The 25,132-nt window shown below is 27.4% G+C and overlaps 1 protein-coding gene across 2 annotated transcripts; it reads left to right on the top strand.

Moving 5' to 3' along the window:
* Window positions 1-14,979: 14,979 nt before the first annotated feature.
* Window positions 14,980-24,844, top strand: LOC145844128 (uncharacterized). 2 transcript variants are annotated; one of them, XM_082951488.1, is made up of 19 exons: window positions 14,980-15,235; window positions 15,894-16,010; window positions 16,466-16,580; window positions 16,887-16,982; window positions 17,808-18,182; window positions 18,912-19,083; window positions 19,402-19,466; window positions 20,101-20,252; window positions 20,557-20,629; window positions 21,249-21,386; window positions 21,695-21,920; window positions 22,108-22,295; window positions 22,506-22,661; window positions 22,814-23,075; window positions 23,233-23,493; window positions 23,731-23,850; window positions 24,230-24,284; window positions 24,436-24,509; window positions 24,627-24,844. In XM_082951488.1, the coding sequence occupies exons 1-17, from the start codon at window positions 15,155-15,157 to the stop codon at window positions 24,258-24,260; spliced, it is 2,628 nt and encodes an 875-aa protein (XP_082807614.1). In that variant the 5' UTR covers window positions 14,980-15,154; the 3' UTR covers window positions 24,261-24,284; window positions 24,436-24,509; window positions 24,627-24,844. The 2 variants fall into 2 exon arrangements, with proteins under 2 accessions (XP_082807614.1, XP_082807615.1); XM_082951489.1 differs by lacking the exons at window positions 24,230-24,284; window positions 24,436-24,509; window positions 24,627-24,844 and having other exon boundaries at window positions 23,693-23,822.
* Window positions 24,845-25,132: the final 288 nt, after the last annotated feature.

The raw sequence follows: 25,132 nt of genomic DNA, 5'->3' as shown, positions 1-25,132 counted from the left end.
AAACAGACTATTAATTTAAACTCTTATAAAACAAGCAACACAAAAAACAAGTAGTCAAACATTTTTAATTATATTGTAAAACTCATAAAACTCGTTTAAACTTGTTGTATGTTTAATATGAGCATTGATATAAAACTCAAAAAAAGTAAAATAAAAACTAAATATTTTTTTAAAATAAAGTTTAAAGAAATCATTTGTTCAGCTAAAATTTAAAAGCAGTAATACATACTATTTTTTAGCCTATTTAACTAAACATCTTAAAAAGTTTTGAAGAAAGTAGATATAAACAACATAAGTAAAATAGTAGGAAAATTTTCTTATGGAACTTAAATGACTTTACTTGTAAACTTTAACTAAAACCGTCGATTTAAGTGCTCTGTTTTGACAAGCTTATTGGGAAATTGAAATAAGTTGTCTAGTGTTTGGTTTTTCCTTTTGAAAAGTTCTTTAGCTTCAAACCAGTTATTATATCACAGGTTCAAACTGAGGTTAGGAATCGCTGGTCTTAATTTTGTTTATTAAAAGAAATCTGTCGCGAAACCACAACTTAAATATTGTTGATTTCGTAACCTTATTTATATACTTCAAGATTGAGAAAAACTAAAATTTATTATAAAATTGTTTGTATTTTAATACATTCACAAAAAAGTTCTTAGTTGCATTTGTTCATTGTTTAAAATAGTAATTTTACAATGTATACTTTAAAAAGTATAAAACATTTGTCTCAAGCTATTAAACTTTATATCTCATCACAACAGTTTTCAGTAAATAAGTTTAATTTCATCAAGTTTTTAATAATACAGATTTTGCTTTAAACATACAAAAAGTACGCTGTTATTACAAAGTGATCTTAAATTTTTGTTCTTGTAAATTTATTTAAATAAGTTTTCAAATAGTGTTTACCTAATAGTTTAATAAGGTATAAAACTTATTTTTTGTTATAAACGATTGCAACTTGTAGCAATATATTTTAAAATATATGATGTATTCTTTTTTATGCTCTAGTGCGTGAAAATTTGATAAAAAAAAACCTGTGTTTTCTTTCTAACATAGTAAAAAACAAAACTTTAATACCAAAGCAGTTTAGACTCAACAGTTTTTTTCTCATATAACTATATATTTATTACAGAACTATACGTAATCTTTTTAATGTTTTTGAAAAATACTTTAATTTGCATAGAAATATGTTCTAAGCTTTCATCTAAACCGTATACTCGATTTAATTTATTTTTAAGTTAAATAAAGTTTATAAACTCAGACTGTAAATATATAAAGTATGCAACTTTCGTATTATTTTGCTTAAAATTTACTTAATTGTTAAAACTTTAGAAATTCTAAAATATCAATTCTGGATACATTAACACAAAAAAGCCTTGTTTATCTCAAAATGTTTCTACAACAAAGAATTTTTGTCCTACACAATAAAACAGTCTATCAAAAAGTACATTTGCTCTAAATTAATGGAACAACTATTAAAACATAAAACGTTTGTTGAAAAGAAATTAAAACTTAAAAAAATACTTTGTTAAAATTTTTTACTTAAACATATGATTAACAAAAAAAAGAAAAATATATATACAAGTTACAATAAATATTTAAAAACGATGCTAAAATATCATGCTGCTTCAAGTAATTTACTCATATTTTAAATGTAAAAATATACATGCAACCATATAAAAAAATAACTTTAATAAAACTAGCTTGTTGCAAACTATTTTATGTATATAATACATATGGGAACGGGTCACTTTTGCACGAGCGTCACTTTAGCACGAGGGGACACTTTTGCACGGCGTCACTTTTGCACGAGGGGACACTTTTGCACGAGGAGACACTTTTGCACGGCCGTTACTTTTGCACGGTCGTCATTTTTGCACGGCATTTTTATACGATTTATAAATTGTGCGACATTTTATACATCAAAAATTTTGCACGACGTTACATTTGCATGGCGACATTTTTGCAAAGCGCCACTTTCGCACAGCGTTATTTTTTCACGGATATACTTATAAACTGCGAAAATTTTTAAAAATAAGTCAACTTTAAACGGAACTTCAATTTTGCACGCTTCTAATTTTTATTTTCTCAAATAATAAAGTTTTTTTTTGTCAACTTAAATAATATTCGCTCTTAAAAACCAGTTGTTTTGAATAAATAAAATGTGGTAGTTTTTTAATAAAATTTTAATGTAAAGTTTTTGTGAGTTTAAACTTTCAAGAATTTATTTTACAAACTAAGTTTTGGTCAAAGACCTCGTCAGTGCTTAAATAAAGTTCTTAAATAGAAGTTTTTATTTTAAATTTTACGAAGAACAATATAATAACGTACCACAATTCATTAACTCATTTTTATAACCTTAATTTAAATAAACTAGATGAATATACATTTTCTAATTTTAAATAAAAACAATTTTGAATATTTTAAATAAACATAATCTAAATTTTGTTAGTTTTTAAACAGAAAGATAAACTTAATTTAGTAAGGCTTTAAAACACGAATCTTGAGTATTATTTCAAACTTATATTCTTATGATGTTAAAATTAGCATTGTATATTTGTTAAACAAACACTTTAAATTTATTTAAATTTTAAACAAATGTTAAATAATAATAAAAAATATTTAGTTAATTTATGAAGTGTAAATGTATTTTAAATTTTACTTGAAGTTTATTTTTTAATTCAGCGTGAGAATAAAAAGAGCAACAAAGTAGCGCATGTTTTCATGATTTAAACTTGGATTATTTTATTACTATAATGTTGCATGATCATGATAAGCTAACATTTGGAAGTTTGAACTTATCTTCAAAGAAAATATACCATACTAGTCTTCAACCGCTGCAATATTTCAATAATGAGGCTTAGAAGAATTCTTTTTTTTATCAGTCAACTCAAATATGGAACAAACTTCCAAATGAACTATTTTCTTGCAAAAATTAAAAGAAATTCGATTAAAGTTTTATCTTTATATTTGTGTTATATTCGTTTTAGTAACATTAATAAGTAATTTTAATCAACTATTGATTTAGTTTTAAGATTTAGTTTAGTTTATAGTTCAATTTTATAGCAGCACCTTTACTCTATTAATAATGAGTCATTTTTTAATGTATTTAATGATTATTTATACGGCCAGTCTATTGTTAATGTACTTGGAGCGTTAAATTTTTATTTTGTTGCTAGTCAGTGCATTTAAATATTTGATTTTGATCGTTTTACATCAAAGCGTTAATAAGTATAAGTTTGTGGTTAAAATTTTGCTTTTTATGTTGACCTATAAATTTGATATCAAATTATGTTTTTATTTTTTTTTAATAAATAAACTATTTGTGATAATTTTCGCTATCTTTATGTGTCTTTCAGTTTAAGTGGTCTAGGTTTTGATGCCTAGGTGTATCACATGGACAATAAACTTGAACCGTATAGTAAAATATACAAAAAGGCATAGTTGTTGATTAATATTTCAAAGTTCAAAATAAACTAGAACAATTTACTTACACTAAAAGTATTTTTTAATCCTAGTTTCTTAATAAATTACATTTTTGTCCCTGGTATGAATTTTTTATAAATAATTTTAGTTTATCTTTTCGTCAGTTTGTTTCTAAATTAACTTTTACTGTTTAAGATTTTAAATCTTTCATTTTTTACGTTTAATATAAGCATTTTATTAGGTTTTAGTTTTCAGTTTCTTTTTATGTCACAGATTTGGTACTAGCTAAAAAACTTTTTACCAAAATGCAAAATTGATATTCATTGCGAAAAAGTCATCGTGCCAAAATGTAGCTGTGCAAAAATTTCATCGTAAAAGTGTGACGTTGTGCAAAAGTATCGTTGTGCAACAATGCTGCCGTAAAAAATTATCATCATAAAAAAATGTCGCCGTGCAAAAGTGTCTCCTCGTGCAAAAGTGAAGCCGTGCAAAAGTGTCCCCTCGTGCAAAAGTGACCCTCCGTGCAAAAGTGACCCTAAGTGCAAAATTGACGCCGTGCAAAAGTGTCCTCTCGTGCTAAAGTGACGCTGGTGCAAAAGAGTAGCCGTGCAAAAGTGTCCTCTCGTGCAAAAGTGACCCTTCGTGCAAAAGTTACGCTCGTGCAAAAGTGACACCCACCCAATACATATACAGCTAGAAGCAATATATTACACAAGTTATTTTTATTTTACTTTGTGAAGTAGACTATATATTAAACATAAAAATAAGACTATAAAAAATTAGTTCTTGAAAGTGCTACTTAACTTAATGCCAGTAATTAAGTTAGTATTACATTTAAAGTATGCATGCATTTCTGAGTATTTTTGTTTTAAAAGTTCTAACCACTAAAAACAATTACTACGGCTTATATAACTTAAACCGACAAAACAAGAATCACGTCACAAAAATTTCAAACATATTTTAAACAATATTGCGATACTTTATTCAATACTATTTAAATATTTTTCTTATTGTTTTCTTTTCACGGCAGCTTCACTGCACGCGTGGGAACAAAAACAAGAGTCTTAAAAACGCCTTACAACGCATTTTGTCGTTCATTGTTTATTCAAGTCCCATCGCTTTATTCAAATCTTGTGTAAACTGGCAAACAAAAAGGCGAACGACAAAAGTAGAGGTGTCGCAAAAGCACTACAAAAATCGTTTGAATTCTTTAATGCTGGGATTAAAAGCGGAACTTTGTGGACTAACAATAACACAAACTGCTTATTTGCCATCTGGCGTCCCTGACAGCTAGTCGTTGGGCAAACATTCTAACCCGAGAGTTTTTGTAATAAGTTTGTTTTTCTGCGCTAACTTATTAGTGTTTAGAAAACGCGCTAAGCCTCTGCATGAGAGAAAAAAAAAGTGGGATTGTCAACAAGAAGCGATGTAAGGTGTTTGATTTTTTAAACAAATTTAAACGATAAACAGTACTTTATTTTAAAATTGTTTCAAACAAATTTCAATTAATTGATCTACTCGGTTTAGATATTTTCTTTTTAAATGCGAAATCAAATTACAAACCCGTATTTCAGCGATGTTATGTTGAATTGAAAATTTTAATAAAAATTAATTGAAGTAGAAAATTGCGTATGAGCAGCGGGAAGAAGAGAAGTCAATGCAATTAAACGTAAGCAAATAAAAAGTGGCAGGGTCACATTTACCACAGAGACGAAAACGACCATGTTATTAACGTCTCGGACTCTGGAGTGATTGACGTTTTTGAATTGAGATTCGTTTCGCTTTAATTCAGAAGATAGATGTAAACAGTTGAGATTGCTGAAGTGTGCCGTGTGACAAACTTGTTTATGTTATACCACAATGTTTGACTTCTATTATAGTTCTGAATATGTTATGGGAAACAAATGGTACTAATACTTTAAAAAAAGTTAGTAAAACTAAATTTTATAAAACTACTTTACAAGCTAGTTAGTAGTCAACTAATCAAAATACTTCTTTCCATTCGACTTTAAAGTTAGCACAACCAAATCCGGTTACAATTTGTCAAATAAAACAAATCCCATTATCTTCGTGAAAGCTAAATTAAACAAAAAAAAAAACCTAACTAGAAGCTATACGTAATTCCACAATTACGTCATAATAGAACATCTGAGTAAATTTCAAACGCATGTTATAAATTTTGACATTAGCCTTAACACAATGAGTATTGGAATTATGAATACTTCCATGCACCTGCCAATATTTCTTTTTGTGTTGTGAATGTCCTTTTGTTAATAAAATTGTAGTTAAAATAACATTAAGAGCACGTGATTACATTTAAATATGTACAGCTATTAATTCTTTTAAACATTTTTTTTTTGCTAAATTCTAAATTCATTAGAAATGATTAATCTATTTCAGTCAACTTGAGAATAAGATTTTTACTTTTAATTTAGAAACAATTTTCCAAAGTCTGTGTTTTTACAGCTAAATTAAGAGTTATATATAAATTGTACTTTATTTATATCAAGTATCAATTAAAAAAACTTTAGAAAATTTGTATAATACATTTAAAGCCAGCATAATACGTAGCAAATATACAGACAGCTTCTAAGTAGCCAATTTGAACGACTCAAGTCGTGACAAAATTGTGTATCAACAAAAATTCCAATCAGTGAACTTTCCCTTCGTTAGCATGACTTCACAGCACGAATCTGAATATTAAATGAACTTGATACAAGTTGAATATACGCTCTGTATGTTTTAAATACTTATTGCGTTTGCATATGTGTGTTTATAACGACTATTGTAAAGTCATGACTTGCTGTTAATTGACTTGCATGCACTATTTGTTTGTGTCTTAAAACAAATGTTTAGAAATATTTCTTGTTAGTATGATTTATACTATCTTTGTTCTATGAAGGTTTAATACATTTATTTTTCGAAAAAATCCTCGAAAATAGTTGATACTTAAGTTAAATTAAAAGTTGTTTTTAACAAAGTTAAATAATGCGAATTTTTAAAGCAATAAATTAGTCAAATGTATGATTCTGTTATACTAACATCAAAAACGAACTTTCAGTGTGGAAGGTTTTAACAAAGCTGGTGTAAGTTTGAACCTTAGTAATAAAAGTTAATTACTTTTAAAGTATAACTATAATCTTTTGCCAAAAAAGTACTAATTAACTTAACATCATTCTTATCTTTTAGAGTTTATCATGCAACAAGGAAATTTCATAAACTATGAAACTTATCAGCCATAGCTGATATAAAAGTTAGTCATTAAACTTAAAAATAAATGATTTTTGAAAACTTTATCTAAAACTCTGCAGAGTTATTAGTCAACTACTTATTTTTAACTTAAATAAAGCATGTAAAAATTAGAAAGAAAATAGTATTTTTATTATCTAAGTTAATCTTGAAGTTATACAACTTGTTGTCATAGTTAGTTTCTAATTATAGCAATCAGTACTCCTTCTTAGATATTTTTAACTCTTAATTTTGATTTTATCGTTTTCTTTTTGGCTAAGCCTGACGTCACCAATAATCAAGATTAATTATCGCTTCCTAGGCGCCAATAAAGACAACTTTCTGTTTTCCTATAAACAAAAAATTCTTTTGACTTTTCGAACAGCCTAATAGGTAAATACTTGAAGCTTGCTAGAATAGGTTTACTTTTTATTACTTCCCATTTATTAAACGTTAATGGTCTTCACTTAGTGTAGGTCATAGATAAGTGTTGTTTGTTCAACCAATTAAAGCATTTTTTGTTGAACATAATTTTAAAATTTTATTATGAAAACAACGACGGTTGTTACTTAAGAATTTGATATTAAATAAACTAGATAAGAGTTTTTAATTTAAGGCTGATATATTTTTAATTGATTAAGTTATTTTTTTTTTCTAAACATAACATATTTTGTACTTTGTTTTTTACCTAAAATTTTTGATAGTTAAAAAAGTTATGAGACTTACCAAAAATTTGTTTATAACTAAAGCTGAAATTGTTTATTATAAGACCTTATTATTCTTATAAAAACAAAATCTACTTGAAGCACTTTAACTGTTCTTTAATCAAGCTAATTAGAGATTATGAAATAAAAATGTTATTTAGTAGTTAAATTAAAACAACTAAAAAAAAAAAAAATAATTTGGTTGTTGTGCAAGTAATAAGTATTAATGATTATAATTTAAACAAGCTTTTAAAACAACTTATACCGTAAAAAAAATATTAATATCTAATAATATTAGAAAATAACGATATTCATTTCTATAAATAATAGACATTTATGATTTTTAAACATCTTCTAACTATTGATACCATAAAGATAGCTCAAAAGTTTCTTTTTTTTTAAGTTAAAGAAGCTTAACCTTATTTTAATTAAAGATAAAATTGTAGCTTAATCACAATTACCTATTAAAAAAGCTTAAAAAACTGTATTTGTTTTTCGTTCTTACAAGAGTAATTACAAGTAATTGATTTACAAAAAAAAACTTTTAAATTTTTGCAGTAAAATGAAATCGAAGCGTAAACTAAAAATACTTTACTTAAAAAAAACTTACGAAGTAATATAATATTCTTAACGAACACTTTATTTAAAATACTTAAAGTAAGAAAAACAATTAATTAGATAAACTTACAATAAGTCGTTTTATAGCTTAAAAATAATTTTACAAACAACAACTAGTATATGTTATCTTTTGATAACAGTTTTTTGTTAAAAGCTACAACTAAATAAAAAAATCAATTGTTTAATATGAAATTACAAACATCATTAAATAAATTGACGGTATAAAAATTTTCTCTAAAAGTATAGTTTAATTAAATTTAAGATATTTTATTAAATCAATAACTTATACAGGAGGGAGAGTAGTATAAATTACCTCAAATGTTTTTACTTTACTTTAAAATAAGTGTTTTAAATATTTGGTAAAATATTGAAAAAAAAAATTAAAGCTAAGTTTAAAAAAATAGTATTTCAGATAATCAATGTTTGCAACTATCTGTGGTTTACCCTAAATTTTTGTAAATCTTTTAATTAGTTTTGACTTTTTCATAACTATCTCTACGGCAAATTTTTAATTAGTTTTTAATCTTGTCATAAAGTTATTGTATTGAGTGGTTTTAACTTTCGTACAAGTGTAAATCTATATAATAGTTTAAAACCCTACTCTCCCAGGATTAAGAGAAACAAGACAGCAAATACCTCAAAACTCCCGATAATTAACATTTTGAGATGAGTGACATTGGTTGCTGCCACTTGAGCGCTAATTAACAAAAAGGAGCGACACATTAACGAGTTATCGAATCTAGCGAGATTTTCAATTTATCTTCTTCCTCCAGTATTTGTTGCTTGTTATTGTAAGACGACGGCTGCTCGGTAGTTGAAGCCCATCTCGTTCCGGTTATTTGCCTTCAATTGACGCATTAATGACACTTAATACTGCTAAAAATACCGAAAAATTCCGGCGATACAAAGATAGTAGCAGCCCGCTCTCCGTTCGCAGATTATCTTAATTACTCGCTCCTTCAAAGTGACATTTTGAGAGGGTTGATTTTGCTGCACAAAATACACACAGTTTGCTGGGAGGTTAATTGGAAGTGTCAGTTGTGTCTGCATTTTGTTTATAGTATTTTTGTTACTGTGAGCTAATAAAAATAAACAAAGTGCAGCCGACGATTAACAGAGGTCATGATGGTTAAAAAAATATAAATTTTTTGGTCTGGTAGTTTTGTTTGCCCTTGCATTTTAATAAAATATTTTTAAAATAAAGTATGTAAAATTATCTATTTATAAATAGCCAAGTCAAATAGCTTGTACTTTAAAACTATATTTTTTTTTAACTTTTTTAAAAATCAGACTGACAAACTGAAAATATACTTTTATTCTGAAATTTTAAAAGTTATTGTTTTACAAGACTGAACTTAAAAATCCATTTTGTCTAGCTATTAGTCAAAGCTCAAATTACTTTATATAATTAAAAACAGTATTATAAGTTTCAATTTTCAGTGCACAATCCACTTCTAAAGTAGAAACCTGTGCAAGCCAGATTAACTCTGTGAACTTTTTTTTATTGAACCAATTCTTTTTTATCTAATAAAATGAATTTATTAGTATCTTTTTTTGTTTAATCCGAAATTGAAGAAATATTCATAGGTGTTAAAATATGTTACTTTTACTTGTGATATTACATAAAACATTAAAACTATGAAAAACATTAACAGTATGTTACAGTAAGTTTTTTATTACAGATTTATTTTTTTAAATAAGGAAGTAGCCCAATATGTTTTAAACTGTTATAGCCTATTTATTTTTATAATATCATGTAAAAGTTTCGTATTTTAAGCACGAGTTTTTAAACGTGATTGGTTATAAGCGTGCTTAAATAAAATATTTTTTATAATGTAAAGATACTAACAGGTTCAGACTTATTAAGAATTTGGAATTGTTTGCAATAAACACACAATCTTGTTAAAAGCTTATCAGACTAGTAGTTTCAAGAGTTTTATCAACAAAAAAAACGTTAAAATAATGATACGTTATCTACACAGGTAGCAAAAGCATGAACACACTGAGTATTGATAGAAAAGTAGGCTGAAACAGCTATTTACTGAAAACCACCGTTGTTCTGGCGGCGGCGAGATAATGCGATATGACGTCATAATAGCACCAGCATCACTCTCTCTTTTTGCCTCGTTGAAACCGGTGGAGCGGAAAAGACTGAAACGCGTTTTTCGTTTCTCTTTAGTCGGTGAGAAGCCTGAATTGAGATTAGTTCATTGGCAATTTACTCTGGTGACAGTCAAGTGAAAATCCAAATTTGAAACAATTAACTTGAACTTAGCAAACTTTTTTGTTGTTACTAATACTCGGCAATTGACTCTGATTTAAATCGGCTCAAAACTGTTTTGTTTCTTAAATTAAGCTGAAGTTTTCACTCTAGATACAGAAAAAGTCCTTTGTTTATAAAGGTCCTAAAAGCAGTTTGTTTGTACTTGAGATTGGAAAAGAATAGACAATTAAGAGTAGAAAAAAAGTAATAGTTGCAGATATTTTAGTAATAGTTAAAAAATTATGGAGAATCTACTCATGAAAAAAGTTAATAGTTTTTTTTTTATCAAGGTTTATGGTACAAGGAATTTTTTTATTTAAATGAGAGTTTTTTTAAACAGTTTAAAGGTTTTGTGTTAACTTATACCACACATTTTACTCATCGAAACTTTTCGAAATTTATGAGAAAATTGATTGTTTATCATAGTGTTTATTTTAAAAATACATGTAGTTTTTAATAAAATAAATTTGCAGCAATTATCTCTTTAATAAATATTTGTTTATTGTTTAAGTCATAGAAAAACATGCTGTTTTTGATTAAAAAAGCTTAAAAGTTTCAGAAGTCTTTAATTTTAGTTTTTTACTATTTTATACAGGTAAGCATTTCTAAAAGTTAAGTTTATTCATTTTAAATGCAACCTTTTTTTAATTTTTAAATCAAATAAAAAAAAATTTAATCTGATTACTTTAATAACAGTAATAAAACTTGAGTTAAGGCAATTCAAAATAATTTAATATTTAATAAATTAGTTTTTTTAATTAGTAAGTATGGAAATCTTTGTTTTATACTTAACAGACTTTCTGAAAAATAATAAAAAGTTTTAGATGGAGCTTTTTGTCATTATCTTAAATTGATTATAGCATTAATAGAAAAAATTGATATAGTATGTTTTTGCTATAAAACTTTTCAATTATTGTACAATTAAAAATACTTTATTGTATTCATAAGAACAAATTATAAAAAAATAAGTGTATGTATTAATATATAATTTAAGAAAACAATTTTTTAGTTAAAATAAGGATCAATGTATTTTTGTTATAATAAATTGATTAAAAAAAAACTTCGAAGTAAGAATCTAAAGCTACAAAAAGCAAAATATTGTTTAAAAAAGAAGTTATAAGTTTTGGAGTGTTGTAACACATTTCTATCTGAAACGTACAATGCTTTTTTCTTGTTAAACACAAAAAACCGCTTCATGATTTTCGGTTCTCGAACTTTAACCGAGATCTCGAACTTGATTGAGAATTACTTCTTTCTCGCAAATTAATCAGCTGATAACTGGCCTGCAGCGAAACCTGTTTGTGAGATAGGCAAACAGTGTGTTGGTGAAACAACTCAACTGGCACTGAGCAGTTACTTTCTTGTTTACCTGCTTAACTGCTTTTGCCGGACTCGAGTCTCACAGTGAAACTAAATCGGCAGCATGAACTTTCGCAGGGCGGTTTTGAGAGTGTAGAGTCAGCAGTTAAAATGAGAAGTTAAACGAGCGAAGAGCAGTAAAAACCGCACAGTAATTTCACCGGATGCTTTTTGAAGTGTTGAAGTTCAAAACTACTCATTTTTGAAAATGAAGCTGGTCGTAATATCATTGGTTTCGGAAGTAGTTCTATTTTTAATGTTTTACGCAAACCCAACAGAAACTTTAAAAGGCAAAAGAGAAAAGATATTTTAACCAAAACTGTGTTTTTTAGTTTATTTTCCAATCTCTTGAATATTTTATTTAGTGCAGATTTATTTAGTGCAGATTTAGTATTAGTGAGTGTATTCTATTAAATTTTTCAATTAAACTATCTAGGTATGACCAAATATTTTAAGTAATAGTTTAAAAATATGTTATTATAAGTTACGTAGTTTACCAAATTTTATTTTTTTAAAAGTTAGTTTTTTGTTAATTTTCAAGTTTTACTAATTTTTGATGTCAGTATATGAATATAATAAACTCTAAATAACTTCAAATAAGACTTTAAAAACTTACTATGTTTCTAGTTACGACAGTTGTCGTATTGACATAAGTGAAAAATTCTATGATATTTTAAACAGCATCTGAAAGTCAAAACTTTAAAAAAATGACACACAGTTTAAAACGACTTTTAATACGTAATATTTTTCTTAATGAATTGAAAGAACACACACTTACAAAAAGCATAAATAAAAAAATAAAAAATTTTTGTTTTTTTTCTATATATTGATAAAAATAATTAGTGTTGTTTTTACAGCCTTAGGTGTGTTTAACAATGGCTGAATAAAATATTAACAAGTTACATAGAACTAAATACCATACTAAAGACACATGAATTTAAAAAAAGCTATAAAATTATGTACACAATAGATTTTGGTCGTTTTACGCACAAAAACATATATTTATAGTCTAAGAAGTAATTCACTTGTAAGTATTCATAAGACGGCGTATGAAGTATTTTTCAGTTGGTTTTTTAGTGTAAAACCAACTGAAATATGTATGAAATTTTTTTAAAGATTAATGCATAATTAAAATCATGACTTCTGCAATGCAGTGGTTTGGTTCATCATGACAAAATTTCAAGCTTTGTTTTGAGAGAAAAAAATCTATTATGTATAAATTTTTACAGCTGCGTATGAATTAATTTAAATCATAACTATTATTTCAATTTTTATGTATTTATTTATTCTGTATTTACTTATACATTTTATTTTAAAATTATTGAATTACTTTAGAATTTTTTATAAAAATTGTTAGTTTTTATATTTACTCTAAATAAGCTAAGCAAATATTGCCGTGAACAAAAGATCAAAGAAAAACTAATTTAAGTACAGAACTAGTTTTTAAAACACATCAATCATATTTTTGGACAACTGTTACAAGCTACTACAAAACTGTTGCTCTACTACAAATACAATCTAAATATTTTTGTTTGCATCATTGATAAATTTTTTTTGTAGTTTATTTAAAATTTTTTGTACAAGTTCAATTTTAAAAGGTTTTAAATTGTTTGTCAAAAATAAAAAATATATATAATTTTGTAAAAAAAGCGTAAAAGAAGTTAGACTTTTGTAAAAAATCAAGTTTTAATTTAGAAACAGTATATTTGAATATACTACAATGAAAACAAAAAAAGTGTTTAAAATAAGTTTGGAAAGAAGAAATGTACTGTATTTTAAAACTAATTGAAAATTACTGTACAACGCGGTAAAAAAAAACTTCTAGTAGCAACAAGTTGCAAGAAAATAAGCGATAATGTCTGTCAACGGCTCACTGTGGTGTCACAATCGAATTGCTACTCAATTGTTGACTCGCCCGGCCCCCACCTGCCGCCGACGACAAAACTGGAGGCATTATGACGTCACAACGGCAGCTGGACGATGTTACTTTTTCCGATGCTTGGCCGCTAAAACGGGTTTTGAATAGTTCATAAGAAAATCAGTGCACTGTTGAGTCTTTTATAAACACAAAATATACAGTTGGTATAACTTACTAGTATTGTTGTTTATCAAGTATCTTAAGGATTAAACTGAAGTTTTGATTAAGATATTTTATTGCATTCAGTTTAAAATATTTTAAATTCACCATACAGACAATTTGATGAAAGTTAGAGAATGCGTGTTTTATGATTTCAAGTCTAACACATATGGTACAAGTTTTCTTGATTTTTAATAAAGGACAAACAGTGACAAATATACGTTGCATTAAAACAGAAACATTTTGTGGATTTCGCACTGAAAATAGTTTAGTAGATTTAGGACGATTGATATTTGAACTTGTTTTTCAAATGATGGACCAATATAACTTTTTGTAGTAAAAAAACAAATAAGGTACATAAACACACATCTTAGCATAGTAATGTGTAAGTTTTGTTTTTAAAGCTTAAAAGTAGTTTTGTTTGAAAATATATTACAACTATTTAAGTTTATTTTAAGTAATAATTGTCTTTAAACCATATTGAAACTTAGACTGCATAACTTAATCCTTAAAAAAAAAGTTAAGTAGTTTTTCATACATTTTTAGTGATATTGGTAAAAAGTTTTATAGATAGAATTATCTATAATCTAGAATAAAAATTTAAATTTATTATTATTTATTTTGAACAGATAAACACCACAATAAAATTTATTTGTCTTGAAAAATAACTCACGAAAACTACAAAACCTTAATAAATTATTAAGTTATATACCTGATGGAACAGTTTTTAATAAAAATGTATTAAAAACTACTTAATTTTTTAAAAGCTGTTCCATCACGTATATAACTTAGTAATTTATTAAGGTTTTGTAGTTTTCGTGAGTTATTTTTCAAGACAAATAAATTTTAGTGTGGTGTTTATCTGTTCAAAATAAATAATAACAAATTTAAAATTTTATTCTAGGTTATAGTTAATTCTATCTATAAAATTTATTTTTTAATTTAAAACAATAAACCAAAAGTGTTCTAATTTTAATTGAAGTAAGCTCTGTAAAGTAAAAAGTTTAAAATTTAAAAACTACTAAGTGACTTATTTTATTAGTTTAGAAGGTTTAGTAAAAAAAAACATTTACCTTTAGACGTATTAGTGTTTTAGACGATAAGAGTTTAATAAATTTTTTTAAGTTTACATATTTCTGCAATAACTGAACTACTTGCTTTAAAAATGGTTTTTATACTAGATTTCGAACAAGAAAAACAAAAAACTCTTTAAAAACTAAATATTATTGTGTTATTTATCTCAACACAAACAGAGAAATCAAACTTATGTAAGATCTTGTTTTTACATGGTACAGCATCAGTATAAAAGACAGGTAAAATCACTATTTACAAATAAAAAGATTTAACCACACACACGCATGCATTACAAGAGTGACGCAAATATTGAATAATTAATCCGGTGACTTAAACAACTTCATTTCGTCTTTTCGCAGGTGTTAACAATAAAACAACAAAACAAAGCAAACAAGCAAACAGTCTGTTATGACTTCGAAATCATCGCAGAGTCGGTATGGCATCAATTCACGTTATATCGAATCTACTTCCTCGAGAACTTCAAGGAGCGTGAGTTTTTGTTCATTTTGTGGGTGGCAATAAGAATCTTTAAGGTATAATTGCCAGTGTCAAGTTGCACTACAATTTTGAGAAGAATAGTAATCTGCTCGCTTATTATATGTTTGTAATTTGTTATTTTGAGTCTTGTGAGACGGTAGTTATATGTAACGTGTGAACATAAAGTAAAAAACATTTTATCTTTTAAGTCGTGATAAGCTCAGGCTATATATAATTAAGAACGTCTGTGGCAATTTTAAAATGCATTTTGAGTTTTATTTTAATAATTTTTTAAAAGTCATACTTATTAAAAAAGATAAAAATTGTTGAAATTTAAATAGCAAATTTCAACTTGTAGCATTTTACAGCTGAAAAAATATTACAAACAAAAAATAGTTTAATTGTAAATTATTGAAACAAAAACAACGTGTTATTCAAACATGTAAACAATTTAATTAGATAATCTGATATAAATTAATCAAACTGAGTTAGCTAAAAGCCAAAAACTTAATTTTACCGTCATAAGAAGTTATTATAAAGCTAAAATAAGTAAAACACTAATAATTTTTTAATCTTTTATAAAAAATTTAAATTTTGTCTGTATAGAATAAAGATAGACTAAACAATGTTTAATCAAAAGGAGTTTTTACTGAATTGTTGTTTTTATCAGAATGCGGACATGGTACACTCCAGTTACGCTCGTTTAGTTGAAAAGATTCAGCGAGTTGAAGATGAAAACAAAAATCTGGTCAAGCTAATTGAAAACCTGAAGGGTGAAAACGAAAAAGTAAGTAATATTAATATGTTTGAAATATTTTTAGTTATTTTTTAAAATATGTTAAACAACTTCCACACAACAAGAAACAAGACTAAAATGTTTAAATTTTTTCAAAGCAAATTTTTATGTTTTATACTTAATATAGTATAAAAACTGAATTGATCGAAAAGCGACTTAAACGTCATCAAAACAACTTGAATATTTTTTTTTAATGCAGTAAAACGGGTTGTATTACTAAGATTATGAAATAAATTAATCAAATAGAAACGTAATTTTAACATTAACTTGACATTAGGGCGATTAAACTCTTTTCAATGTACAATTTCCGAATACTTTAAATGATTTAGAAAGTATTTTTTAAACATGTATACGTTTGTATTTATAAACACCTTTTTTGTAGTACTGAACACTTTTTAATTGTAAATTAAATGAGTATTTTGAACATAAATTCCAATGTAAATTAGGTGGAAACAGAAAAGATGCTTGTTGAAAAAGAAAGGGATGAACTATTTGATGAATGTGATATGTTGAGTAACCAAGTAGAAGAACTTACCAACAAAAACAAACTAAACACAAAAAGTAAGAAATTTGCATACATCATATTACACTTTTAATTATTGTACCTATTTAAATAAGTTGTAAAATAACATAATGTAAGTGATAATTTCAAAAACTAAATTTATTAAATTTAGTTGCTAAACTTAGTCACGTAAAAAATAATTAAAAGTTAATTATTTTTTTAGAAATATGGATCAAAAATTTTTTTTTGTCTTTAATATAACTATACGTATATATAAAAATAAAAGTAAGAGTTAAATATAACCTAAAAGCTGTCTCATTAAACATTTATGTACTTAATCTTAAACAAAGTTTTCACTAAAAAAGAAAGAATAAAATCTTCGAGTGAGCTGATACAAGAAAACAAGGAAGTTAAAAGAAGTGAAACTTCGGCGAACTGGAAACAACTGGCTGAACAAACAGGTTATTATCAATATTTAAAAATAAATTTCCGAATGTCGAGACCGAACAAAAAGAAGCCGAAACACTTATATATATGCACGGTATAAGATACAAGCGTTAGATAGGAGTTTTTATGTTTTGTTCAAACAAAGCAAGCTGCTGTATAAGAATCAAAAGACGTGCCGACAAGGTTAAAAACATTTTTGCTGGCAAACAGCCTCGTTTTTGATCAACTCGCAAAAAAAACACGCATGAATAAAATCCCTTAAAAATGTCTATTCTACTTTTTCAGTTTTAGCTTTTAAATAATCGCACGTAACGAATATCCAACTTTACCTTGCACTTGAGGTAATTTTACAATTTAGACTTTCAATTTCTCCTATTGGTGTGGAATTCCTCACTCGTTATGTAATTTTCTTTGCCTAATTTCTATCTTAAGGCAAAAAATAAAAAGGCGTTTGTAATAAAAGAGCAAGGTAACTGTATAACTAAACATTTTATGCCATTTTGACATTTAACTGTTAAATTACTCCGGTAGTTAAAGTTTGATATTTTTTTCGTAAATGACTTTTCAGTAACTAGTAAAGTATTACGTAAACATTATAACTACTTTAAACTTATTTCGAAATTCTTTTTTTTATATATACCTTATACCAATAAAACATTAAACTAAATGTTTTCGATAAAATATACATGTTTATGCTTTTTAAAAAGTTGTTAACTACTTGAAAAACCAAACTACAAATAAAAATAAACGAAATAGCTTTGAAAAAAAAAAAACATAATAATAAATACAAAACAAGATAAAAACGAAAACACAAAACATATTTTTTAAATTTATTGCAGGTATGCCAGACCAGCTTATCGAGCAACTTTTCACAAAACTGGCTCCTTTCCTCTCCCTCCTACTTTCCACTAAACCGGCAGAAAAAATTAATAAAATCGAATTGAAACCCTCGGAAGACAAAACCGCGGAACACCTGAAGTATTCCGACTTCAGCGGGAAAATTAACTGCGAACCGCAGAGAACCGACGAGATAAAACCGAAGATGGGAGTGAAGGTGGCTGAAGATGTGGAGACAAACATCAAGAAGCTGGTGGAGAGCGAATCGGAAAGTGAAGACGTCTTTCACGAAACAGAAGAACGTCCAATCAAAAGCAGGCAACCTTCGAGTTTCAAAAATCGAGGCTGGTCATCGACGGAAATCGACAACGTTACAAGTGATTATAAACAATTTTGAATAAGCAAATATTACTAAAATAAATCAGGCTATACTAAGTATTCATCAAATAGTGTGTAATCAAACTGTTTCTAGAAACTTGAATATAAATTAGTATTATAAGATCGGAAAAGAGGAAAATTAAAGTTTCATTTTTTGAAAACTACCGGTTTAAAAAAATTACTTTAAACAACATTTTTTTTTATTAGTTGTTATTTAGTATTGTTCTTTAGTTTTGAAAGTATCCGCTAAGTTCAGTTAACTTCGATAGATGTAAAAGCCATGTTCCTAAGATTTCTTGATGCTGTTATTTTCAAGTAAACGATTAGATAAGATTATGCGATTTTTGTCAAAATTTTTACCAGATAACATCATTAAAGCCTTATTATTATTTGCAAACACTTAAAAAGCGTGTGACAGTTTTTTATAAATAAATTAACTGTCTTTTACTTAGTATTACAATTTTTTATCTTTGTTTACCAGAACTTAATTCCTTAATCACGATTCGTGTTTGGTGGTATCATTTTCCTGCCTGAAACTAGTTGTTTTGTTTTAATGTGGTAAATTAGTTTATAAAATGATTTGTTTTGGACTTTTACAAATCTTTTTGAACATTAGTAGATGAAAAATTTTACATTAATGTTAACAACTTTAACCAAATAAATTATTGTAAACATTCTAATGAAAGTTGATACTTATAAGTTTAATATATTTAAATTTTATATAAAAGGGTATACAAACGGAGGTAAGATACCAGTCAAGGCGGAAACACAAAAGAGATGTGTGAACGTTGTAGTGGAAGGAGATGATGTTTCAAACAGAAATTCTTTCTACGCGAATAATTATTTTGTTGAAGAAAGTTACCAACAAAACGAAAATCATCTAAACAAGAAAGATGAAGTGTAAGTAAAGTTTTTCGTGTTTTTTTCAAAATTTTAATAAAGTCTAAATTTAAAAGCTTATAACTGTTGTAAAAATTTAGATAAAGATAAAGTTTTTAATACTTTTTGAATTTGTTATAAAGAAACGTTTAGAATAAAAAATGTTGTTTTTTTAATAAGCCAACAGTTAAAGATAAACTTAAAACCTACAAAATATAAGATAAAAGTCAAGAGATTATCTTTAAGTGACAATAAAAGTAGTATATTCTTAAGTGGTAAAAAGTTGACTTTTCAACTATGATTTTTTAAAATAACATTAAAAATGTACTATAAAAACAGATACTATACTGAGGAGAATTGTGATGCTGCATGTAATGATGAAGAAGAAACGATAAGGCTGCTGGGTTAGTTTCTATAAATAATAAATAAGCTAAAGTTTAAACTTTGACGCACCGTTTGTAATGGCGAATGAAAATAGACGAGGTTTATAGGTATAAGGTTAAAATTTTTACCTACGTAAACAAAAAGCTATTTATGAACGCAAAATAAAAAAAAACCGTTAACAAAAAAATACTGGTATGTAAAGTTTATAATAAAGCTGTTGACTAATGTATTGGTTTAAACCACTTTGTTTAACAAAACTTATAATATTCAAGTATGTAGAGAAAATTCTACTCAGATAACAAGTGTTCCTTTGATGTGCACCTTACAGAATCTGTAAATGTGACACAAATTAGTTTATTACACACAAAGTACTTTTCAAGGGTATGAATCATTAAGATGACTTTGCAAGATTTATATTTAACCATTCATCAAAATTTTACATTGATTTACGATACACAAAGCAAACAGATCAGATTGACTGATTTATAAAATCAAATTTATTTTTTATGATATTTAAACAAAATCATACAGGTATAGCTTACGTCTATAGTAACTAAAAACTCTTGTTTTATTTTGTAACAAACTGATTTTAAGAACATAAATTAAAGAATATATCTGAATTTTAATGTAATGTAATAGTATTTAAAATTATAGACCAAAATTATTCTGATTCAAGTGACATGGATGCATTCGAAAATTACGCGACACTGGAAGAAATTAATTTGTGTCAAAAAAACATGATGCAAAGAGAAAATCAAAAAACAGAGTCTTTGCCTGTTGGGATGTTTTTGCAACAAGATAGCATGGTAAGTTATTTTCTGTGAATATAAATACGAAGTATATAAATATTTTTTATAAACTTTAATTAAATTAGATGTAATGATGATATTATATTTATATTTATTTTTTTTTCTAATTGCAGTTTAAACCGGTTTATATTTTAATGATATAAAGCAAGAAGTACTTCTAACTTATGATTTTACTGACATAGTTCAAAAAATCGGGAAAAAAATTAACCTACCTAATAAAAGGGCGTTTCAAATAAGAAAAATATGAATTAACTTTATTTTCCTTCAAAAAAAACTTAAACTAACCGTGAAATTTTCACAGATGCAAGAATTCGATAGTTTTGCAGTCGAGGACGACAACTGCAGTGAAGACAATTTCGTTTGTCCCCAGCAAAGTTTGTTTTTATTGATATAATATTATCAAATCAAATTTGCTTAAAATATGGTCTAAACATACTTAATTAAAAACTTGTTTTTTTACGCCCTAAAGCTTTATGATTTTTTACAAGCCAACAAACAATTAATTGGTTTAATATTTTACTCAAAAATACTAAAAGTAAGAAAAGTACAAGCTGCACAGCTATATATAAAGTTCTATTCACATTTTTTCAGTACTTTTCATTCATGAACTTTGAAAATGGTAATTGAATGGTTTCATAAACTTTTTAAAAAATGTTCGAGTGCTTTAAACTTGACATATACAACTTGGAATATAATAGTAATGGAAGGATTGAATTAGTTCCAAAAACATTTAAAATATGCTGCTATATTTTTATAAAGCTTTCCTAAGTTTTTAGCATAACAAGTAATAAGTTAATTAAACATTTGATTAATGTGTTGTGTAAAGTCAAAAAAGAAACTGTTTTAGTATAAACTTGCATACTTAAGTGTTTTTTTAAATACATACGCTTGATATAGTTTGCGGTTGACTTATATCTAACCACATGAAGCTAACCACATTTTCAGTTATGCATGAACTTTAAAAACGTGCAGACTAATTATACTAATTTGCAGAGTTTATGATGCACAAAGCATCGCAAGAAACGTCCAAAGTTACGTGCTACAACCCTGAAACAGGGGCCAAACAGCAGTTCAGCAAATTTGACAACAACAACGACAATTTGCAACACAGGAGAACACTCACTGAAAACTGTTAGTTCCTGCAACAATTTAAAAGCACATTATATCACAATGTCGCAACGTTAAATTCATTATCGGCATCAAAGCAAATTTGTTTACAATTACTTGCTCGTTATTTTACAAATGCTGTCTCATAAACACAAACATTATTAAATTTCACAAACATTAAATTCACACCCTTTTTGTTTTATGGCTTCAATTCAGCACGCCTTGCGTTTCAAGTGCCGTGTAACGAGCACCTGACCGCACTAACTGTTTTTTAAAAGCTCTGAAGCCCGACACTTTGGAAGTTAATTTTATTTACCGCTCATTACTAACAGGCGAAAGGGCGCCGCTGAAACCACAAAGTGACTTCTACAAGAGGGAAATCCCCTTCGACTACCACCGGTCGGGGTCGTTCGACTTCAACATAATTCCCATCAACAAGGTGGTGTGCCCCAACCTGAAAGGTGGTTCCCCTTCGAGAAAACCGAAACCTCTGGCGCCGCTGCGCGGAAGCACCAGCTCCAAGTCCATCGTGGGTATGATGAAGTCCAAGTTCAGCAGGTTGTTCAAAATTAAGAAATATATTTTTAGTTATTACACCTTTTTTAATAATGAATATTGCAGTTAGTTTTAACATTTAAATCATATTTTAAACTAAATATATACCTATAGGAATTAATGTTGGAAGATTTTAATCAACCACATGCTTTACTAAAAAAAATTAAATTAATTCGAAATTCTTTTTTAGATCATTTAAAGAAAAATCTAAAGACGCATCTAAGAAGTTTACATCAAACAAAATTCCTGCTTCTAGTGGTTATGTTAAACCAAAGCCACCTATGGGTTCTAATGTTAAGCTGACAAGCTGTAACCCTTTAAAGCAGGAAAAACTGTACCAAGAGGACAAAAGTTTAATTGGAAACCGCTTAGCAGAAGGTAAAATGTTTAATCTCGAGTTGATAAAACTGCTTGAAATAAACCAAATTTGTTGTGCAAATTTGCAACTTTTTTAACGTGTATATCACTATACTTTGGTAGTATAAGTTACCTTCTTAAATTAGAACTGCTCTAGTCTGTTTTATATAAATTTAAACCTCTGCTTTATTTTGTGAGAGTTTTTAAAAACTAATCAAAGTTATTTCAAAGGCACAAAAGACGTGGAGGCGCTGAGTGATGAGGGATTCGGTGAGAGCAGCACGATAGAGCGGATGGAGAAGGACGGAACACTCACACAGAACTCAGTTTCGCCTCAGGACGGATTATCGAGTTCTGCCCGGATAAATGGAGAAGTTCCAGATATCAGTGTGTAGAAAATTAATGTATTTTATTGAGAATTAGTTTGACTAAACAATTGTGATTAACTGTTTTACAAATGAAGAAGATAGCTGTAAACTCATTTTTTTTATCTTAACTAAGTTCAATTACAAAAACACTACAACATGAAATTTCAACAGGCAAACCGACAACAAAAGTGAGCAAAGTGAAGGTTATAAAAAAGCAGTCCCTGTGTTCCAAACTGTCGTCTCCGGCCAAACTGCAGCAAAAACAACACAGCAACAAGAGCATAGCTGTTTTGAATCACAGAAAGGTACCTTTGGTGGAAAGGCAACACTCGATTGATGCTTCGCGGCTGATTTCAATGCAAAACGAAAAACAAGCGACTGTTTTGTCGAAAACAAAAGGAATCCAGCCTCACTCGCCCAGGGGACTGATAAAGTAATGATTTGTTATGCAGTCAACAAAATAAAAATAAAAACAAATACTAAAAATATACTAATTTAAAAAACTATCTATCATTTACATATTACTCATGCAAATATTATTTAAATATTCTTTACCAAGCTCAGCAAACTAACTATAAAAAACTATTCAGAAGAACTGAATCGCCGTCTAAATCGATCAAACCGAAGCCGAAGCTCATCAGGCAATACAGCACTCCGGTCAACGTGGCTGCCGATGACAAGAACAATAGAAACAGCAAAAAACCTCTTTTCATCTACAAGAGGCTGCCGTCCTCCTCTGCAATCCCCCTAAACAGCAACCAGCCGCTCAGGTCACCGAACTCACGACTTTCCTCGTCGCCTAGAACGCCAAACCAAGATTACAACGAGTTCCACGGCAGCCAGTATCGAAGGTTTTTAATATAAAAACTACAACAAACTGAATGAATAATATCGTATGACTTTTATTTCTTATTTTTTTTATTCAAAAGTCAAAATTCTTTATATACTACAAAATAAAATACAATTTGTAGTTTATATAAATCTTGGTTGCATTGAGAGGTATTTTGTTTTATGAAGTGTTTATAAAGAAACTGAAAATTGATATTACAGAATACAGAACGAACAATTTAACTGAACATGTTTCGCAGGTCATCTGTGTCGCCAGGAGAACAAACCAAAAAAATTCCTTCTACATACAATGACAGCAGCAAAACAAAAAAGCAACAGTCCTATTTATTCCCACCGACAAGAATAACCCGATTAAAAAAGTATACCTGATTTTAACTTGTTTTTTTTTTTTTGTGTAATAAACAATATAAGTACTACTACTGAAGCTGGTTTTCTTAATAAATAGTTGAATAACTTTATATTTTTATTTTCTCCAGCATATAGTTTTGCAACTAAAATTTTTATACCCTTTGTACTTTTTTTTTCGAAAGCGAAATAAAAACAACCTCAAAGTACTACTGTGACTAGCTCGCATGATTAATAAAAACCAAACACCAATGTTAATATTAATTCGTTGCAATTTTATAAGAGTTTTGCTAAACTAGGATTTTAAAATTAAATTATTGATGGAAACTACAGGCTGTATTACTAATAATAAAAGCGTATCCATGTTTCCTGAAGAAATAAACTTGAAAACAGATTAAACTTAACCAAGAGAGATTCAACATAGCAACAACTTTATTGTGAGATAGAGGTTATTTGATTTTGAATATTTCGCTTTCACTTATTAAAATATTATTTAAACATTACGCTTTTCACAACGTATATTTTAACAAACTTCTTTAATGATCTATTTAAACTTATCAAATATATTGTGCAAAAAACTAAAAACATACATTTCACAGTCTATAACAAAATAATTTGCTATGAATGGAACCATACTGCTCCAGCCAGAAACAGTGTTGGAAAAGTGCTTTGGGTTAGTTTGATACTGACTAAACAAAACTTAGAAGGATCTTTACAATGAAAACTATCTGTTAGTTTAAAATACTAGTGGTTTTCATTAGTCAGTTTTATATAGTATACCATCTAACAGATCAGTTGCTGCTTTTGTGAAAGGAAATGTTACTTGTCTAGGCTACAGACCGTATTATTTCGAGGCTATAAAAAAGAGCTCTTGTTATTGTCGATATTTTAATCATGGTAACTATCAACTTATTAATTTTGGAGTTTATTTTATTTTAAATAGTTTTAATTATGAATATTTTTGTTTTATCATTTAATTGTGTATATTAAGAAAATATTTTTAATAAAATGAAAACTTAACGTACGTAAAACATTAATTTCTTAAACAAAATAACTTCTTTTATTTTAGAGTTGTTGATAATTTTCTTTAATTTCGTTTTTTGTTTAAATTCTTCTTTTTCTATCAAATGTTATTTTACTTATATAAACTCTTTACATACATTTCAATTAAGTTTTTATCAAAATAAGTTCTTCTTTTTTCAAATAGCATTAATTGTGAAACTTTCGTTCCTTTTTTCGTTTTAGTTGTGTGACATAGATATTTTTCGTTTGTAAATAGCGTGCAATTTGATGTAT

The sequence above is a fragment of the Thalia democratica genome, chromosome 9 (genome assembly GCF_965202585.1).
Source record: "Thalia democratica chromosome 9, ktThaDemo2.hap1.1, whole genome shotgun sequence".
NCBI lineage: Eukaryota > Metazoa > Chordata > Thaliacea > Salpida > Salpidae > Thalia > Thalia democratica.
The sequence above is the reverse complement of the archived record's forward strand: the minus strand, read 5'-3'. Positions and strand labels throughout refer to the sequence as shown.

Excerpts from the sequence above, each read along its gene's own strand:
- LOC145844128 (XM_082951488.1), top strand. The coding sequence starts at position 15,155 with ATGACTTCGAAATCATCGCAGAGTCGGTATGGCATCAATTCACGTTAT. Across the intron at positions 20,253-20,556 it reads TTTTGCAACAAGATAGCATG|ATGCAAGAATTCGATAGTTT; the intron begins GTAAGTTATTTT and ends AAATTTTCACAG. Across the intron at positions 22,296-22,505 it reads TGGAAACCGCTTAGCAGAAG|GCACAAAAGACGTGGAGGCG; the intron begins GTAAAATGTTTA and ends GTTATTTCAAAG.